Below are 19,337 nucleotides of genomic sequence, written 5' to 3'. Positions count from 1 at the left end.
GGGCCAAAAATATTTAAAAGGCCAGGATATTTTAGCTTAAAGCTGTTACTGCCAGTAACTAGGCCTTGGGTGAGGCAGTCAACCTTTTAAAATGGGGGTGTGGGTGTGCACGCACAAAATCCAGGAACCCACCAAATGACTGGTGGTTGGAGGAAAGGGTGTGGGGCCAGGAGAAGGGGTCACGGCAGCTCCTACGCCTGAGGTTCTCTGCCCCGCCATAGTCCTTGTACCCAGGTGCAAAGTAGATGTTTGTGAGGGAGTGAGAAAGATGAATGAGTGGTGCCACCTGGATGCTCAGCCAGCGCTCATGCCTCAGCCTCCCTCCCATGGGGAGAGGGGGAGTCCACAGTGACTGTGATTATATTCCCCCCTGGGGTTTGCAGTGAAACTCTGTGTGTTCAGGAATGGCTTGTTCTGCTGTAGGGATCCTGTGATCCTGCAAAGCAAAAGTGTTTAGGAGTGTTTTGCCAATAGTAGCAACCGCAATCTCAGAGTGCTTATCTGGAATTCGTAGCTGCCGCATAGTGGCCCAACAGAATACTTCCCCTGTGTGTGAGAAACACTGCTCCTCCTTGCTGGGGGAAGAGACTGAGAGAGCAAAATAACTCAGACAAGACAATGTGCAGTAGTCACATACAGAACAGGGCGGAAAAGACATGAGAGATGTTTGCAGCAGATATATTTTGCAGGTTGGTTGCGCCCTTTCCTTGCTTACCTGTGTGGGGTGCTCTCTCCTTGCGCCCCTGGTTGCTAGCCCCTCAGCTAGTGTAAGTAAAATATGATTGTCTTGTAAGAGAATGTTTTATTATTTTAGAACAAAAAATCTTTCCCCTAATACTACCTCTCCTTATTTGAAAATAAATTATCCAGTAGAATCCCATAAATTAATCAGTAGCAATTAAAATTAAATGCACATTTACATTAGCACTAAATTAATAAAGCAAGTATGTCTTTTAAACATACAAGCATAATGCTACAACAAACCTTTAACGTAAGTGCATCAAAAGTTATATAACCAGAATCTAAGTGGATTTTCACAAGTGCTGTCAAGACTGAGTTCTACACCTATGAAAGTTGTCGTTGGAACTTGGGGTAATTGGACAGGGAACAGAGCTAAGATACATCTAAGAAGGAACAGGAACACTATACAGGCACTTTAAAATAATACCCATTAAAAGGAACAACCAAGGTTCACCATATGTTGTGTCAGCTTTCAACTTATGCAGAACTCTTCCTTAGGCTAATGTATTTTTCTAATTAAGGGAGAAAAATATCGATGTCTCTTAGAATCACAGAACAGTAGAGTTAGAAGGGGCCTATAAGGCCATCGAGTCCAACCCCCTGCTCAGTGCAGGAATACACCTTAAAGCAGTGGTTCTCAACCTTCCTAATGCTGCAACCCTTTAATACAGTTCCTCATGTTGTGGTGACCCCCAACCATAAAATTATTTTCGTTGCTACTTCATAAATGTAATTTTGCTACTGTTATGAATCGTAATGTAAATATCTGATATGCAGGATGTATTTTCATTGTTACAAATTGAACATAATTAAAGCATAGCTTTTAACAGAGTAGCTGCTTGTACGGGGTGTATGTGATAGGGTTGGCGCAATGATGTCATCACGCCGGGCACTCGTATGTGGGCGGACCCTCCTGGAGACGGATAGAGGAGCGGTGTCTCGGTTCCTAAGACCATTGGAAATATGTGTTTTCTGATGGTCTTAGGCGACCCCTGTGAAAGGGTCATTCGACCCCCAAAGGGGTCGCGACCCATAGGTTGAGAACCGCTGCCTTAAAGCATCCCTGACAGACAGCTATCCAGCTGCCTCTTGAATGTCTCGGGTGGGAGAGCCCACAACCTTCCTAGTAATTGGTTCCATTGTCTTAATGCTCTAACAGTCAGGAAGTTTTTTTCTGATGTTCAGCCGGAATCTGGCTTCCTGTAACTTGAGCCCATTATTCCATGTCCTGCACTCTGGGATGATCGAGAAAAAGATCCTGGCCCTCCTCTGTATGACAACCTTTCAAGTATTTGAAGAGTGCTATCATGTCTCCCCTCAATCTTCTCTTCTCCAGGCTAAACATGCCCAGTTCTTTCAGTCTCTCCTCATAGGGCTTTGTTTCCAGACCCCTGATCATCCTGGTTGCCCTCCTCTGAACACGCTCCAGCTTGTCTGCATCCTTCTTGAAATGTGGTGCCCAGAACTGAACGGAATACTCAAGATGAGGCCTAACTAGTACCAAATAGAGGGGAACCAGTACCTCACGCAATTTGGAAGCTATACTTCTATTAATGCATCCCAAAATAGCATTTGCTTTTTTTGCAGCCACAGCACACAGTTGGCTCATATTCAGCTTGTGATCTACAACATTTCCAAGATCCTTCTCGTTTGTAGTATTGCTGAGCCAAGTATCCCCCATTTTGTAACTGTGTATTTGGTTTCTTTTTCCTAGATGTAAAACTTGGCATTTATTCCTATTAAATTTCATTCTGTTGTTTTTACCCCAGTGCTCCAGCCTATCAAGATCACTTTGAAGTTTGTTTGTGTCTTCCAGGGTATTAGCTATCCCACCCAATTTTGTGTCATTTGCAAATTTGAGAAGCATTCCCTGCACCTCCTCGTCCAAATCATTAATTAAAATGTTGAAGAGCACTGGGCCCAGTGCTCTTTTTTGTTTTATTCTTAAGGTTATAATGGGGGCAAGCCTCTATTTAGTAATAATAAATATTTTAGTTAAATAAAGGATTCCCTTTATTTAACTAAACTTAATTAAACTGATTATCCTATTTATTATTTAAACATTTATTATTTTATATAGATGTTAGTTTACTGTTCATTTTGTTCTAATGGATAATATCTCTTCACATACACAAATGTACAAATGCTGAAAGTCACATTCTGCTTATTTTCTTTAACAGAAAGAAAGCACTTTGCAGTTTAGTAGCCTTTACCTCACCCTAACTTGAAAAAGTCAGGATAGGCATGGAAAAGGCCATGTAATTTGACTCTCTTGACAACAAATTCTTCCTGGTCGCTGTGTGGATCGATATGCAAACTGCGAGTACCGGACTGTAAAAGTTGTAACGATGATCTTACTCAGTTCTTCCATATTGTTGCATTTCAAGGTAAGGAATCAATTACTGTCCCCCCCCCCTTTCATCTCATTTGCAACTGAAAGTATTTAACAACTAGGAGAGAATACTGCAATGCTATTCTGTCAGGCTTCTGATGCCACCATACTGTCCCTGTAGCGGCTCTGGCATCCTACCAAGTTGTGTGACTTTGCACTCATCCAAGCCTTCTGAGTAACAGGGCATAAATAATATAAGTTTGAAAACTCTGAAATAAAGAGATGTGGCCTGTTTCTAACACAGCAGCATGAGTTTTTATTTTTTTCAAACTGTATCTGGCTGGGGTTTCTTTGAGATACTATAGAGTTTGAGAACAAGAAAAGCAACAAAGAATTTGGTGGCACTTCAAAGACTAACAAATATAGTATGGCATGAGTTGGGGTGCACCAAACATTGGCTACCGTTATACACATGGCTGTGGAGAGTATGTAGAGGAGTGAGGTCAGAGGAAAATTAAATGCAAAATATAGAGGCTATGACATGCTGAAATGTATGCAAAATGTTAGTGACTAATTAACAAAGCACAAACATCCTGACATCCATAAGCTAATTAACACATGCAGTGGGATAAAAACCTGTTACCTTTATTAAAGGCACAGGTGATAGAAAGGCATTTCTTGATAAGCTGCAGTTCAGCACTTGGTGCATCAGCATCAGTCTCCCTTTGAAGTTCATTTGATCAAGAATCCTCAGTTTAAGGTCAGCAGCAATGTTCCTGGGAGGTGGAGATGTTCTCCCATTGGAGTCTGAATATAACCCTCCTTGGTGTCAGATTTATGCCTTTTTTATTATTTTGCATAGAGACTAGCCTGTTTGCCCTATGTAGAATACAGAAGGGCACTGCTGGGTGAAGTTAAACTCAGGTAAACATGTTCTATAATATTGTCTCATGATTTCTTATGTTCCTCCCTTTTTTAACTCATCTGGGAAAAGAATAAGGTTCCATTGCCTTAGGCTGGGAGAGTGAGTGCTGAAGCAAATGCACAGAACTTGCTAAGGTCACAGGTTATTGGAAATGAACAGACCCATAGCGGCAACATTAAACAGGGGGCTAATGCAGTTGTTATGTTGTCTTATACATGGTAGTAACTATTAGCAACTCTTGTAGCATAAGTGACAATTGTCTTTATTTGCCAGGGGCAACCTCTATTTTCTGCTACCTGTCCCTCTTAAATCATTGTCTCATACTTTGTGTGTGTGTTGGCCTTTTACTAAGTGTACATTCACATGCATTAGAATGAACTTTTTTCACGTTTCAACATCCTCCCTCCAGAAGTCTGGAACTCTCTGAGCAGATAGTTGCACATGCATGCTGACAATATATTATAAAGGCAACTATCTTTTTCCAGGATGACTCTTAAAAACACAAGCAAACACTGGGGCAAGGATCCTGTACTGCCACTGCACCTCCATTAACTGTTGTACCAATGGAATTGACTGATAGTGCAAGAAGAACTAGCAATTCCTGAAACAACTCCGGAAATGAGTGGAAATGCTTGTCTCCAGAATGGGTCAGGGTGGCAGAGTTCCGTTCTGGAAGCTGCGCTGACCTGCCCCATTTTGGAGACGAGCACTTCCACTTGTTTCTAGTTGTTTCAGGACCTGCTCAGTATACTAGATTCAAACTGTAGCTAGGTTGATTTGGTTTTGGTAATCTAAACACAATATGCCAGTTTACTGCTGTGTACATTCAGGCTGCTTTGTACATTCAGGCAGCAAATTATGCTGGAAGGTTTTGAGCTGCAGCAATATGTAATAAGTAGGATCATCCATATACCGTATATTGTGAAATTTAACATTTTATTCAGTTTAATATCATACACTATTTCAGAAACCAGTACAAGATAGCATGTTGTAGAGTAAATGACCACAACAAGTTTCATACGTTGTGGACCATAAGTTAAAAGCAGTTAACCTTGTAAGAGCTTGGCATGGTTCTTATGAGATTGTTTTGCCAATTATAATTACAATTCAACCATCTTGCTTGCCATCTGTTTGTTACTCTCCTGTGTGAGAGCAATCTTGTCACAGCAGGAGGGAACCCCCCAGCAGGATGGATTTTCCCCTTTTCCCTGCAGCCCCCCAGATGCTCCCCCAAATCTGTTCTGGACTGTGGGAGGCACTGTAGAGCAGATTTGGGGCATGTGAAGGGTTTGTAGATGCGAAGAGAGGACAGGGAAGTCCAGTCATGAAAGCAGACATCCTGGATCCAGTCCAATTATGAGACATTAAAGGGGTTACCAAGATGATGAGAGTGAGGTCCAAGTAACATTTATTTACTTTTGCTCTGCGCCTCAGCCAAAAAGTGCTCCAAGAGCACCTTATAAAGGTTACACAGTATTTTGTGTCATGACAATGTAAAAGACATGACACAAAAGGAAAAGGGATTGGGAGGGGAAGAAGGGAGGAGGAAAAAGCAAAACTCAGGTACCAGTTCTTAGTTTCGCAAGTTCTTATAGGTGTTCTTTCTGGCAGGGTGGGGCAAAACAAGCTCCCTGCAGCTACTCCCTCTAAGCTCACCACTTCTGTGGTAATTGCTGAGTGTGCCAATATGGATACGTGACAGTCCATTGTTTAGTCTGCTTTAGTATTATTAGCTGTGCTACCATGTGTCAAGTCCCTCTTGTGCATGTTTTCACAATGCATAAAAGTCAGCTATTTGAACGAGAGCGTGAAAAGTTGATCCATATTGAATTCAGTATGTGGTAATGTGGTTTATCCAACCTAAATAAACACACAGTAAAGTGTTCTTGGATTGCACCACTTCAGTCTGCAGATAGACTTTTTTCCCCAACCAGTTGCGTACTATGAGAAGTCAGGGTCACCGAATAAATTAGGGCACAATCCTATGTCCTTTGAATAAGCTCTCCAATATCAGAGTGCTCCAAATACCCTATGTTCTGCGCGCAAACATCTGGCAGAGCAGAAGGAGTGAAGGAGGCGATTTTTGCCTTTCTGTCCTCCTCGTTGTTTTCCCCTCTAAATGGGCTTCTGAGAGTGACTGTGGGTGGGACTGGGTCTGGAAAGACCACAGGATACTGCAGTGCCTGGCCTCTCCTTTTTCCTCCCCACCAGAACACTCCCCTTTTCACCTCCTCGAAGTAACTCTTGTAATCTAGGGAAGCAGCTGCCATGGTTCTTTCCACAGCAGCTGTGAGGGGATAGAGGTGGGACCAGAACCCAGAATCTCCCTCCCAAAGTTGTAGGAGTTCTGCTGCCTTGGGAGGAAGAATCTGAAAAACCCCGTGGTCCCTGGGATGCCCCGCTACGGACCATAACACTGTTCTGTTAATGGGTTAGAAATTCAGGACAGACCAAAAAAAAAAAGTACTTCTTCGGATAACACATAAATAACGTACAGAAACCATTGTTGCCAGATTCTGTCTTAGATGAATTTAAACGTTTAGCCAAAGGATAGTCTAGAAGTCTTTTCTTGCCTCCAGATTTCCATATAAAGGAAGTTTTTCATATAACAGAATATTAAATCCAGCATTTCCTCTAACCGTATGCTGAAATGGTGCAATCCAGAAATAGCCACATGAACTAGACCAAAACCAACATGAACTAGCTAAAAAACTGCAGTTTTCCCATGTAGAATTGATTATGAGGTTTAGCCCCTGCTGTGTTAAGGATCTATACCTGGCCCTGGGTTAAGAAGTCACCAGAAAGATTGCAAGCCTTCTGATTTTGGAAGGTTTCTACAACTCAGTACTCATTGAAACACAAGACATCCTCCTTCAACTTGGTACCCTCCAGTTGTTTGGGACTTAACTCCCATCACCTCCAACATGTATGGCCAGAAATGCTGGAAGTTATAATTGCAAATATCTGTAAGTCCACAGGTTGGGGGAGTCAGGTGTAGTGGATAGAGTTCAGTTTGGACCAGAAATGCACATTTGCTCAAATTCAGCAGCAGCTAGTATGATGGTATGACTGGCAGTGACTGAGGGGAAGGGAGCCTTCAGTGCTTATCCTGGCAGGCATCACAAGGCAGGGCAATTGGGTTCGCACAGTGCAGGTGCAAAGCTCCTAACCGGCCAGCAGTGCCTGGCAAGGGCTGCTGATGTTCTGGGCTCATGGCCACCACCAATAACTCACACCGCCTGGATAAGGACACCTGCCACTACTGTTGCTCAGTCATGATACTAACTGGATGACTCAGGGCCAGTCCTTCTCCACCTAACCTATATCCACTGGGTCAGGGGAGGCTAAAATAGCATAACCCCCATATCTGTCGCCCTGAACCACTTCGGAGGAAGAATGGGATAAGCACATAAAATGAGCTCTGCTGAACCAGACCAAAAGTCTATCTAGTCCACACTGGCCAGGCAGCTCCCTGTGGGGAAGGCCATAAAGCCACCCCGGTTGTGGAATGAGCTCCCCAGAGAGGTCCGCCTGGCGCCTACACTCTACTCCTTTCATCGCCAGCTGAAGACCTTTTTATTCTCTTAGTATTTTAACACTTAATTTTAACTTAAATTTAAAATTTACTGTTTTAACTCTGTATTTTAATCTTATATCAATTTTGCTGCGTGGTTTTATCCTGGTTGTGCTTTTTATACTGTATTTTGTAATTGTGTTTGTAACCTGTTGGTTGTTTTATTATGGTTTTAATTTTTGTGAACCGCCCAGAGAGCTTTGGCTATTGGGCGGTATAAAAATGTAATAAATAAATAAATAAATAAGGAGGTCATGAGTGCAACAGCACTCACTCTCTGGCTGGTGTTGCCCAGCAATTAATATTCCATAGCAGCCATTGATAGCCTTAACCTCCAGGAATAGGTCCAAGTAAAAGCCATAGCTTAACTGTAGGCTATGTGAAGTATTTCCTTTTACCTGTCCTGAATTTTGCGTTTATTTTATTTCTGCTTTTAGCTGTTGTTACTGTTTTATGTTGTAAATTTAATGGTGTATCCTTTTTGTGAGTCACCAATTCTGAAATGAGGCAACTGTAAAAATAAGCAAGCCTTTCATGGTTTGAATAATAGAATAGCAGAGTTGGAAGGGACCTACAAGGCCATCAAGTCCAACCCCCTGCTCAATGCAGGAATCCACCCTAAAGCATCCCTGACAGATGGTTGTCCAGCTGCCTCTGGAAGGCCTCTAGTGTGGGAGAGCCCACAACCTCCCTAGGTAACTGATTCCATTGTCATACTGCTTTAACAGTCAGGCAGTTTTTCCTGATGTCCAGCTGGAATCTGGCTCCCTGTAACTTGTGTGCTATATATGGCTCGGGTCTAGGTTATTTGAAAGAACGCATTCTCCCTTATGAGCCTGCCGGTGCTTTGAGATCTTCTGGAGAAGCCCTTCTTTCAGTCCCACCATCTTCACTGGTGCTTGGTGGGAACATGAGAGAGGGCCTTCTCGGTGGCTGCTCCAGTGCTCTGGAACTCTCTTCCCTGGGGAAGCTAGGCTGGCTCCCTCCTTGATAGCCTTTCGGAGGCAGGCTAAAACTTTTTTGTTCCAGCAGGCCTTTGGAGAATAATCTGGCCCTCCATCTATGTTAACGTCTTATAATTTTGTTGTGTATTTTAAACGTTTATGGTTTTGTATCCCCCCATGTATGTTTTAAACTTTGTAAGGCCACCTTGAGGCCCAGCATTGGGCAAAAGGCAGGATACAAAATAATAATAATATTCCTTTAATATAGCACACACTTGGCGACGTTCGGGCATCTCTTGGGCATATCCTCTTCTCTCCCCTCCATCTCAGCCGGCGGCAGGCCAGGACAAGAGCCCCTCCTTCAACTTCGCCTACAACCCACTTTCGAAAGACACAAACGCCGAGTTCGGACATAGCGCTAATCAACGGTTGTTTCCCATTCTGCCCTCTCCGCCCCCACCCACATGACCGCAGCTGATTGGCGTGTGGCCCGAACTCTGGGGACGAGGGAGAGAAAGGGGCGGAGCTTCTTCTCCGCGAATGAACGACGGCTCTTTCTCATTGGCCCATTACTCGGTGTGTCAAGGGCGTTCACCAACCCGCAGAGCGGGAATGTGGCGGCGCGCGCGCTCGCTGCGTCCGGCCGAACCAGCGTTCCTCTGTCGCGCCGGGCGGTTGTGAGCATGCGCGCGCCTTGGTTGCCCTGCTCCTCCCCCGCATTCCTTCGTTCGGCGTTCGCTCTGCGCCGGCTGCCTGACGAAGAGAAGGGGAGGGGCGTGGTCCAGCCCGCTCGCCGGTAGTGGGCTGCCGTGGGCGGTAGGTGGGTGGCGGCGGCGGCGGAGCAGGTGCGTGAGGGGGCGGGTGGGAGCGGGGGAGAGCGCGGCCCTGGGCTTCCTAATACCCGCCTGGCTTAAATGTGGGGTCTCCCGCCCCCCCCCCATATAGTGCTTCCGGAATCTCTGGCCGGGAGAAGTTTCCTCTGGGCTCTTCCCACGCGCCGGGGAACTATTTATTTCTTTAAGAGTAATTTTTATCCCGCACCTCAGCCAAAAGGCTCTCAGAGCGGCTTACAATTGACCAATAAAGAAGACAGCCCCTCCCCTCAGGCTTACATTCTAAAAAAAGACATGGCACGCAAGGAAAAGGGGATGGGGAGGGAAGAGGGAGTGGGAAGGCCCTGCTCTGTCCTCTCATATCCCAATGGAGGGGCAAACCAACACGTGTTTAAAAAAACTTTTAGCGCTTTCAAAAATTAACTAGAAATGCATTTATTCCTAGTGCAGTTTTATGTAACCAATGCTGTTTTATTTATCCAAGACACACATTTTTAAATAATAATAAATTCTTCATATGCCCATTCCTATTAATAGATGTATCTGAAATTAACAGAAATATCCCCTTTAAATTGCATAACTGCCAAAGGACAGAGCAATAATTCCTGAGCGCCGCTTTCTGGAATCAGCCATCTGAGTAGGAGCAGTATCTCCAACTCCCAGCCCAGATAACCTATCCAGAAGGATACCTTAGTCGATGGTATCAAAAACCACTGAGAGGTCTAAGAGAATCAACAGGGTCACACTCCCCTGTCTCTCTCCCAGCAAAGGGAGACAAGATGACCAAGGCAGTTCCTGTTCCAAAACCAGGGCTGAAGCCCAGTTGAAACGGATCTAGGTGATCAATTTCATTCAAGAGTGCCTGGAGGTGACCAGCAACCATCCACTTAAGCAGCTTGCTCAGGAAGGGGATATTTGCAACTATCCTATAATAGTTAACATCTTCTGGGTCCAGATTAGACTTTTCCAGGAGTGGCCTAATGACTGCCTTCTTTAAAGTTGCTGTCATCACTCCCTCTTCTCAAGGAGGAGTTGATAACCTCCTGGACCCAGCCAGATATTCCCTCTTTATTAGATGTAATAAGCCATGATGGTCAAGGGTCAAGCACACAGGTCAATCACTTTGTCTGCATCTTTCGGCCTCAGCAACTGAAGCTCATCCAATAAAACTGAACCAGGTGGTACTCTGGACACCTCTACTAGTAAAATTGCACTAACTGGTGTCCAAGTCATGACGAATGTGAGCGACTTTATCTTCAAAATGCTGGGCAAACGTGTCACTGTGCTACCGAGTTTCCTGCCATCTATCTGTCTGGCCCATATTGAAAAAGGCGACGAACCACTTGGAGAAGTTCCACTGGGTGCCATTGAGAAGATGCAGTGCTGGTGGAAAAGAACTCTGCCACCCCCACTGCCCCAGAGTAGGCTCGATAATGAGCTCTAACCTGTGTTTGGTTGGACTCCAGTCTTCTTCCACCTGTGTTCTTCCCTCTTGCTTCATTGCCCTCAGCCTGGTGTATACAAAGGGCCTGTACATGATATACACATGACTAGGGGCGGCAAAGGTGAGGGTGGCTAAAGTTCACTTGCTGATTTTGAAATAAGCTATCCATTTGTTGCAGGCTCCTAACTAAAGGTGTAATTCTAGAAGGGGTTCCTAGAACAGCTATAGAAGTAAAAAAAAACATCCCAGCAATTAAAAGCAAAAATGGGTAATAAATGAACTAGGTGTTGTTGTTTTTAAAAATTGTGATAATCTGCATAGGATCTGGTTTGACCTAAAGGAAGGATGGTTGTATGGATAGGAAGATCAGAGGTGTATAAAACTGCACTTCTAAAGTCTCTGATAACTTAATTAGGAAGAGTTGTGTATTAATGAAATCCCGAATGCTTAAGAGTATTAGGCTTGATCTATATCGAACATCTTTTTGAAGCAGCATCAATTTTGTTGCACTGCAGAAAGAAGACGCATCCAGGAGAATGGCAGCTTTGAATTGGAAGCCCTTTGTGTATGGAGGCCTGGCTTCAGTTACTGCAGAATGTGGTAGGTAATTTCCCTTTTAAGCTCTCTTTCTCTCTTATTAGCTACCTTTACTTAACTTTCGTATTAACTACCTTTAATGCATTGAAATTCTGAGCCTTCAAGTGAGGTAGTAGTAATTCTTTTTTTTACTTAATTTATAAAACTCAGATGTTTTGTGCTAATGCATTTGCCTAGTTAATCTCAAACCTACAGTCATGTATCTGTCACATATAAGAGAAAAAATAGAGAAGTGCAGATACATAGTATAACTACTCAAAAGAGGGAAGGAAGAGAGCTCAGTACTAAGAAATTGCACACCTTTTACTATGACTGTTGTACCTGGGTGCAGTATCCAATGGTAGTCCTATGTAAATTAAGTCCATTCACTTCTATAGATCTACGCTGTATATGAGTACCATTGGATACTGCTTCTTCAGATGCTGCAGTTTGTGCGAAACACAGTGGCCAGATTGATAACAGGAACAAGAAGGTACAACATATAAGATCAACTCTGGCCTGCTTGTATTGGGCTGCCTGTATGTTTCTGAGCCTGATTGAGGTGCTGAATTTAACCTATAAAGCTTTAACACAGCTCAGGATCGCAATATCTGATGGAGCATCGCTCCCGGCATGAACCTACCCATAGACTACATTCAGCATTTAAGGCTCCAATTTCAGAGCCGCCTCCTAGAAGGCTCTGAAACAACAACAGGGCCTTCTTGGTGGTGATCCCTCAATTATGAAATGATCTCTCAGATGAGGCTCACCTAGCACCAGGATTGTAATCCTTTTGGCGCTGGGTTAAAACCTTTCTCTTTTCTCAGGTATTTGACAGGATATGGTACATTTTTAATCAGGTCCTGGATTTTTCTAACAGTTGATTGTTTAAAGTTATTTAAGATATATGTTGCCTGTGTTGTGTAAGAGGTTCACAAAGGTTACCACTGTTATATTGTGAACCACTTGGTGAATTTTTTTAAAAAGAAAAGTTCCATCGAAATTCTCTGAGTAAATAAAATGATATATTTTAGGTGGTCAAAAACTACAGTGCAAATCTCTAAACTGCTACGCCATCAAACTTTGCTAGATTTTTTTAAAAAAAATTGGCCAGAATGTGCTCTCGTAACTGTAAAATAAACAAAATTTCATGCCAGATTACCTTCTCATGTTCCAATTCCCTTCTGACCTGATTGGCTTAATCTAAAAACAAACCTTCATGAACTGCATTGTTTAAAAAGTAGTTGAGGCCTGGAGTATAGATGTAGTTCAGTCCTGTCTCAAAGTGCTCCAAAACCATGGAACATATGCTATGAGACTTGGCACTTGCAGCATAACTGTTAAGTATGACCCATTATTTCATTGCTAGGTCCTTTAAATCTTCTACCCAGATCTCAATGTGTGGAGGGTAAAAGGCTTCCTAGCACAATAAGATTCTTTTTTGTACAATCATAGTAGCTCCCCATAAGCATGTGCAGTAACTTTCCACATTGTTCTATGTAGCCTAGAATTAAGTTGGAGGCAGAGAACCTTACAGCTGTGTCCTGAACAAATTCATTGTTTGATGTCCCTTGAAAATGGAGTAATCTTTGGACAAAGCCAAGCCACGTGTGTTATGCACACCTCCAGCATCAGTTGCAGTTAGCAAGACCCAGTTTATAAACTTGTATGCAGTCCAGTGGGCCAGAAGTAAACCTTTAGTGGGATGGCTGGTGTCTTGAGTTCGGATAATGTTTTAATAGTGTAAGATGGTTTTCTATTTAATGATGAATACAAAGACATTTATTTATTTATTTCATTTTTATACTGCCCAATAGCTGGAGCTCTCTGGGCGGTTCACAAAAATTAAAGACTTGCCTCCTCTTTCCACTTGAGCCATAGATCATTAAATGTAGTCTATTGCTAAGGAAAGAATACACTGCTCTATGCACCTGTGATAATGATTCAGTAGACTGACTAATGCAATGGTTCCAGACTGCAACAAAAGCATCTTGGCTAAATGTTGACTTCATCAGTGTGAACATTGCTGCAGTTGCAGGCTTTTAAATTTTAAATAAGTTTCAGACATCCAGAATATTTCAGCTAATAAAAAAATTCCTCAGAGTGTTCAAATTAACACAGTTTTGCACAGATAATCAATATATCCTTACACTTTTTTTAAAAAAAATGCTGACCTGTTATTTTTTTATTGTCACATCGGTGTTTGTATATTTAAAGAAACTGAATACATTAGTTTGGTCTCCATCTATTAAAACATCCAGGGACTGAACTTAGCTGCTTCACACTTTCAAAGCATATGTACTCCCATTCATTTGGGCCTTGTTCCGCTAGCACTCATCAAGCAGATTTGCTAGAAATTTTTGGTGGTATTAGCAGAAGCAGGCTTCTGAGTGAATAGCAGCTTTGCAGTCCTCTTCTGAAAAATGCCTTTCATGTTAAGCCTGTGCAAGGTTCTTTTAATCTTTAGCGATGGAGAAATGTGACTGTTTTAACACTTACCAAAGTATAAAAACATACAAGTGATTAGGGTAAAATATCTCCACTATATACTGTCAAAATGAGATGGTTACAGTAATGAAGCTAGATGGCAAACATATAGCACAGAATAATGACAAGTAAACATGGTGACAAATGTGGCACCAATTTCCATTCTCAGTATTTTGTTAAAAGTAAATAAAGTTTTTTAAAAAGGCTACTCACAAAACAGACAAACTATGCCTTTATCGTACTGTAGATATTTCTAATAGTGCAAACTATGGAATGTGGGGATAACATATAGCCATCAGGATCAGTAGCCACTAATAACCTTCTCCCATGAATTTGTTCACTCCCCTTTTAAACCCATCCAGATTGGTGGCCATCTCTACATCTTCTGGTAGTGAATTCCATAGCTTAATAATGTGCTCTGCGCAGAAGTGCACCCTTTGATCTGGCCCGCATCTCCCACCATTCAGCTTCATTGGATGACTCTGGGTTCTATTTTTATGAGAGAAGGAGAAAAACTTCTCGTTATCCATTTTCTCTACACTATGCAAGTGATGTAATTTAAACATACACAATATTTGATAATAATCGGTTATTTCTATTGACTTTAATCCAACAACTAGCTTTGTGAACTTCTTAAATCTATAAATATGCTTTAATAAGTTATAAACTACTATTCATTTTCTCTTTTTCTTCAAGGCACTTTCCCAATTGATTTGACAAAAACACGTCTCCAAGTACAAGGTCAAAAAAATGATGTAAAGCATAAAGAGATTCGTTATCGTGGAATGGTTCATGCACTAGTGAAGATATTCAGGGAAGAAGGACTGAAAGCATTGTACTCAGGGTAATATAAGTAGTATGTATTCTGTGCATTATTAGCTCATATACATTTTATTTATTTATTTATTTATTTATTACATTTTTATACCTCCCAATAGCCAAAGCTCTCTGGGCGGTTCACAAAAATTAAAACCATGAGGAACATGGTAAAACAACCAATAATCTAAAAACCCAAATACAAAATACAATATAAAAAGCACAACCAGGATAAAACCACACAGCAGAAATTGATATAGGATTAAAATACAGAATTAAAACAGCAAAATTTAAATTTAAGTTAAATTAGGTATTAAAATACTGAGAAAATAAAAAGGTCTTCAGTATATAAAAGGTCTTTAGCTATACATATCACTATATAACTTAACTATTCAGGTGACAGACTTGTAGTGTGTTAGCGTAGTTAAATTTTATCCTCACAGACTCTTAAAAATAAACCCTCTGGCCTAATTCTGGGTCACATAATGGCTTATTTCCCCCATTTATCAATTAACATTGTTGGAGTTCCCTGATTTGGAAGTCACAGAACATTGGCTTAATACAAACCAGGATCTTCATTCCAAAGCCAGTGTGTGATGGAAGGGGAAAGGAGGGACAGGAGAAGAGTGAAGCCTTGAACAATCTGTTGTACTCAAGATTCTCTGGGAGTAGAACATTTTGTGTTCTATTATGATAAAATTAATTTATGATAGTGTCTTGTATGATTAAAGTATTCTAAAATACGCAAATGCATGTGGACTGATTTCACTTCTTACGTAGCTGAATAATGTTACCTGCATACTAATTTTGTAATAAAATTTTATAAATCATACTTCTCTTATTGCACTAGAGTATGCTTGTAATGTATCCAATTTAGAGGAGTAAACTATATGTAACATGTTAGTCGCTATGCACCATTATAATAGAGTCTTCATATATAGTTGGAGTCTGCTATATGCAAGCTTCGGTTCTTGGCCAATTCAAATTAGGCTAATTTACATACGGTGACTTGCATCAGAAAATTTTCAGATGCAAATTAGGCTAACTTGCATAGGGTTACTTGCACTGAAAAAAAATCTGTTTGCATTGGTAAATCATTAGAAAGTGATTTTATCTACCATGTTACCTAAATACAAGTCCAATAATCAACAAAGTTAAGGTATTTGACCTGAAATATTTGAGGGTGGAAATTAAAGCTTACTGAAAGCATTATTGGAATGCTTGTAAAGATGTAAAGACACTAGCATGTACCTCCCTTATGTTGTTTAAACTTAAGAAAGAAAGATAATGAAAACTGTCGATGTACTAATTCAGCCTTTCCGAACCTGGTGCCTTCAGATATTTTGGATTACAAACTGGCACAATACATCTGGAGGGAACCAAATTGGGGAAAGCTGTGCTCATTAATTTTAGCAACACAAAGAAAGGTCTGTGCTAGGCTGACAACCACTCCTCTATTTCAACAGGGTTCAACTCTTCCACTGAAGTTGTTAGGGCACCTTCAGTTTCTCTGTAACTATGACTTAATTCCATTTCATGTTGAGTGAAACTTGAGTGACGTACATGTATTCTTTCACATACTTGTTAGGAGTAATCGCCTGAAAAACATTAATTACAACTTTGAAGTGGCCAGGTTTGCCTAGTACTGTGTTTTTTTCAATTGGCATCCATTCATTGTTACTAACAAACTTATGAAATGGAAAAAAATCAGTGGAAAAAGCACTGGAAAATCTGTGCTCCACGTCCCTGGTAGGGTACCTTCCAGTTATTTCTGGCTCTCCAGCCATTCCTGGAAGCCCTCAGTGCGGCAGCCTGCCTATGCTGCCACAAACACACAGTCACAAAAAGTGTCTTTCTGTGTAAAGCTTCAGGAAAACTTTTAAAAATATACCTTGTTTTCTGTTCTCTCTTTCTTTTGCAGAATTGCTCCTGCTATGCTACGCCAGGCTTCATATGGAACCATAAAAATAGGTACTTACCAAAGCCTGAAAAGAATATTTATTGAGCGGCCAGAAGGTGAGCAGATTTCAGGACATGTTTTCTTATAGTAATAGTAATAAGTTTATTATGGTATAAAAACCAGAACTCCAATCAAACACCATACAATTTAACACATTACAGATGTAGAACGTGCATATATTATTATTGTCTTGCCTCTTTATGGCGTGAGATGGCTGCAGCACAAAATCTGGCCACTTTCACAGTAACTTGGGCATTCATGCCTGACAAAAGGTAATCTAAACAAAATTTGTCCGTTCTGCCCGGGAATTTTTTTATGAGTGGTGTTATTAAGGAAACTCTGAGGTCTTTATACAGGTGGCAGTAAAGTAAAACATGAACTATTGTCTCAACATCCCCCGACCCACATGGACATTGCCGTTCGCTGTAAGGGATTTTTTTAAATCTGCCCTCCAGCAATGCTGAAGGTAAAACATTAAACCTGGCTAACATAAAAGCTCTTCTGAGTTCTTATAGTAAAATGTGGTGCCAGTATTTCTGAGTCAGCTGTTATTATCTCTGTTCTGTTGTATAATTCATTAAGCAAGGAAATATTGAATTCATAAAAAGGCTCTTGAGTCAGCTGAAGATTTGTGCCATTCATGGAGTTATTACCATGGATTTGTGAGAAACCGGCCATTTGTAGGGAGGGACTTGGGTAGTATCCGTGCACGGCCATCTTGTAGCCCTTTTGGGGGCAAGCCCCGAAATGAGCAAGAACACTTGAGTCCCCTTTCCAGAAATGGGTGGTTGTACCAATTTTGGGGCTTGCCTCCAGAAGTGCAATGTCATGGCAGCACGCGGACTGGGACCAGCGGGTCTGAATGTGTGCAGACACTGACCGGCAGAGCTGGTCACATGCGGCAAGGCCTCACTTGGATATTGTCCTTGGAATTTAAAGGCCTAAAAATAATTTGCAAACATTAAGCTATCCAAGATAAATGTGCATGACCAGGGCTATCATGATATCGGAACAAGTCAGACATCGAGAGATCAGAGGCAGAGATTGCGAGAAGGCAGACAAGTTTCAACAAAGGTCTTCTCTTAATGGACCTGCAACTAGTCAGTAAAATATGGACTAATTTTGCTATTTTTTGTCATCCTAATAATTCTATGAGGTAAATGGTGTAACCTAATCTACCTCACAAATTAAGATAAAATGAGTGATTTCAAGTGATAAGCACTTGTATTGGTAAGATAGGGTGTTGATTGCTTTTTAAGTATTGTTTATTTGTGTTGGTATATTGCTTCTGATAATGTTAGTCAGTGTAGCTCTATAACATTTACTGATCAGTTGGGACTTGGCAATTTATTGTAAACCATTCCTAGTCCACCAGGAAGCCTGTGTTGCAGAGGCATGAGTTTCGTTGGATCTTTTAACTGAAATATGTGCAGGGCATCCTCTGGCAGATTTAGCCTGGCTCATAATGAATATTTGAAGTTGTGCATACTCAGCATGATCTTGTACGTATATCCAATAGGAGTTAAAGAAGAAAAGTCTTGTGCTTGAGGCAATCCACTTAGCATTTCTTCCCATAGCTGAGATCCCAAGAAGAAACCCACAACATATTAGTCTGTCCCTCTAAAGTGAAATAATTTGAATAGTTGTGGGAGTTGTGGTTATGTGAAGGGGTCCTGGATGCTTGTGGTGGATGTATGCAACTGATATATTTCAATATGGGTATATACTGGGCATCCAATGGAAGTAACACCAAAAATTCTGTTTTGCCACTGCTGTTTGTTAAATGATTAAAGCAGGCAGATTGCTGGCTTCTGTGCTTCATTGAATTCTAATGTGTGCATAAATGTGTTTATTTCTGGAACAGATGAAACCCTGGCAGTGAATGTATTATGTGGAGTTCTGTCTGGTGTGATTTCATCATCTATTGCTAACCCTACAGATGTCTTGAAGGTGAGAATTCCAGAAAATGACTGTGTTAATTTGCATCAAAGACAGATTCTTGTGGCACCTTAGAAGCTGCTGCAGGTGAAGCAATGTGTAATTAGTTTATTGTGCCATGAGGTTTTCGGGTGATCCTGGAAAAATATAGCCTCACCTCCAGTTTGCCACTTTTGAGCAAGGTACATGACCCTTTGTTGGATGCCCAGCTCCAAGCATTTCTGGAAGATAAGTAACTGGATCTTTCTTTATTGAACTAAAATTACTAACAATTCCAGAGCTTCCTACTGTGGTGGTAGATCATCAGGGAAGGAGTGAGGCAGACTTTTGTATGAAATATATTGTAGGCACCAAAAGAGAAGTATTAAAGGGAGATGGTGGTGTATGCTCACCAAGGTAGTATATGTCGTGGATTTCATTAGAGCAGGGGTGGGCAACTTTGTGAGGTCCAGGGATGGTCCCATCCCCCCATTCCTCCATAAGTTATGCTCTGCAGATGCCTGGAAAAAATGATGGTTTGCTGCTGAAATTTGGCAACTATGGAGGGCTAAAAAGATCCAATTTAACTTCCTCTCAAGTTAAATTTGATTCTTTTAGTGCTCCATAGAGCTAAAACTGGTTATTTCCCACCACCACCACCACCACTGAATTCAGTGGCCCATTGGGGACGGTATTGGGGGACAAATGTAGGCCACATGTTGCCCACCCCTGCATTAAAGCAATGGCACTGCCAGGCTTATCTCTGTTGGGCAACACTTAAGCACCAT

At 41.6% G+C, this 19,337-nt stretch overlaps 1 protein-coding gene across 3 annotated transcripts in view; it reads left to right on the top strand.

Annotated features, from left to right (window-relative positions):
• Positions 1-3,000: 3,000 nt before the first annotated feature.
• Positions 3,001-19,337, top strand: part of SLC25A30 (solute carrier family 25 member 30) — a 33,558-nt gene continuing 17,221 nt past the window's right edge. For 2 of the 3 annotated variants that reach the window (XM_063125933.1, XM_063125934.1), the window contains exons 1-5: positions 3,001-3,128; positions 11,309-11,393; positions 14,553-14,700; positions 16,594-16,688; positions 18,497-18,582. In XM_063125933.1, the coding sequence (XP_062982003.1) occupies positions 3,090-3,128; positions 11,309-11,393; positions 14,553-14,700; positions 16,594-16,688; positions 18,497-18,582 (453 nt within the window). In that variant the 5' untranslated portion in view covers positions 3,001-3,089. Of the gene's footprint in view, positions 3,129-9,330; positions 9,362-11,308; positions 11,394-14,552; positions 14,701-16,593; positions 16,689-18,496; positions 18,583-19,337 lie in introns of those variants that run through there. The other variant, XM_063125935.1, reaches the window with a different exon arrangement.

This window comes from Elgaria multicarinata, chromosome 5, assembly GCF_023053635.1.
Source record: "Elgaria multicarinata webbii isolate HBS135686 ecotype San Diego chromosome 5, rElgMul1.1.pri, whole genome shotgun sequence".
NCBI lineage: Eukaryota > Metazoa > Chordata > Lepidosauria > Squamata > Anguidae > Elgaria > Elgaria multicarinata.
The sequence above is the reverse complement of the archived record's forward strand: the minus strand, read 5'-3'. Positions and strand labels throughout refer to the sequence as shown.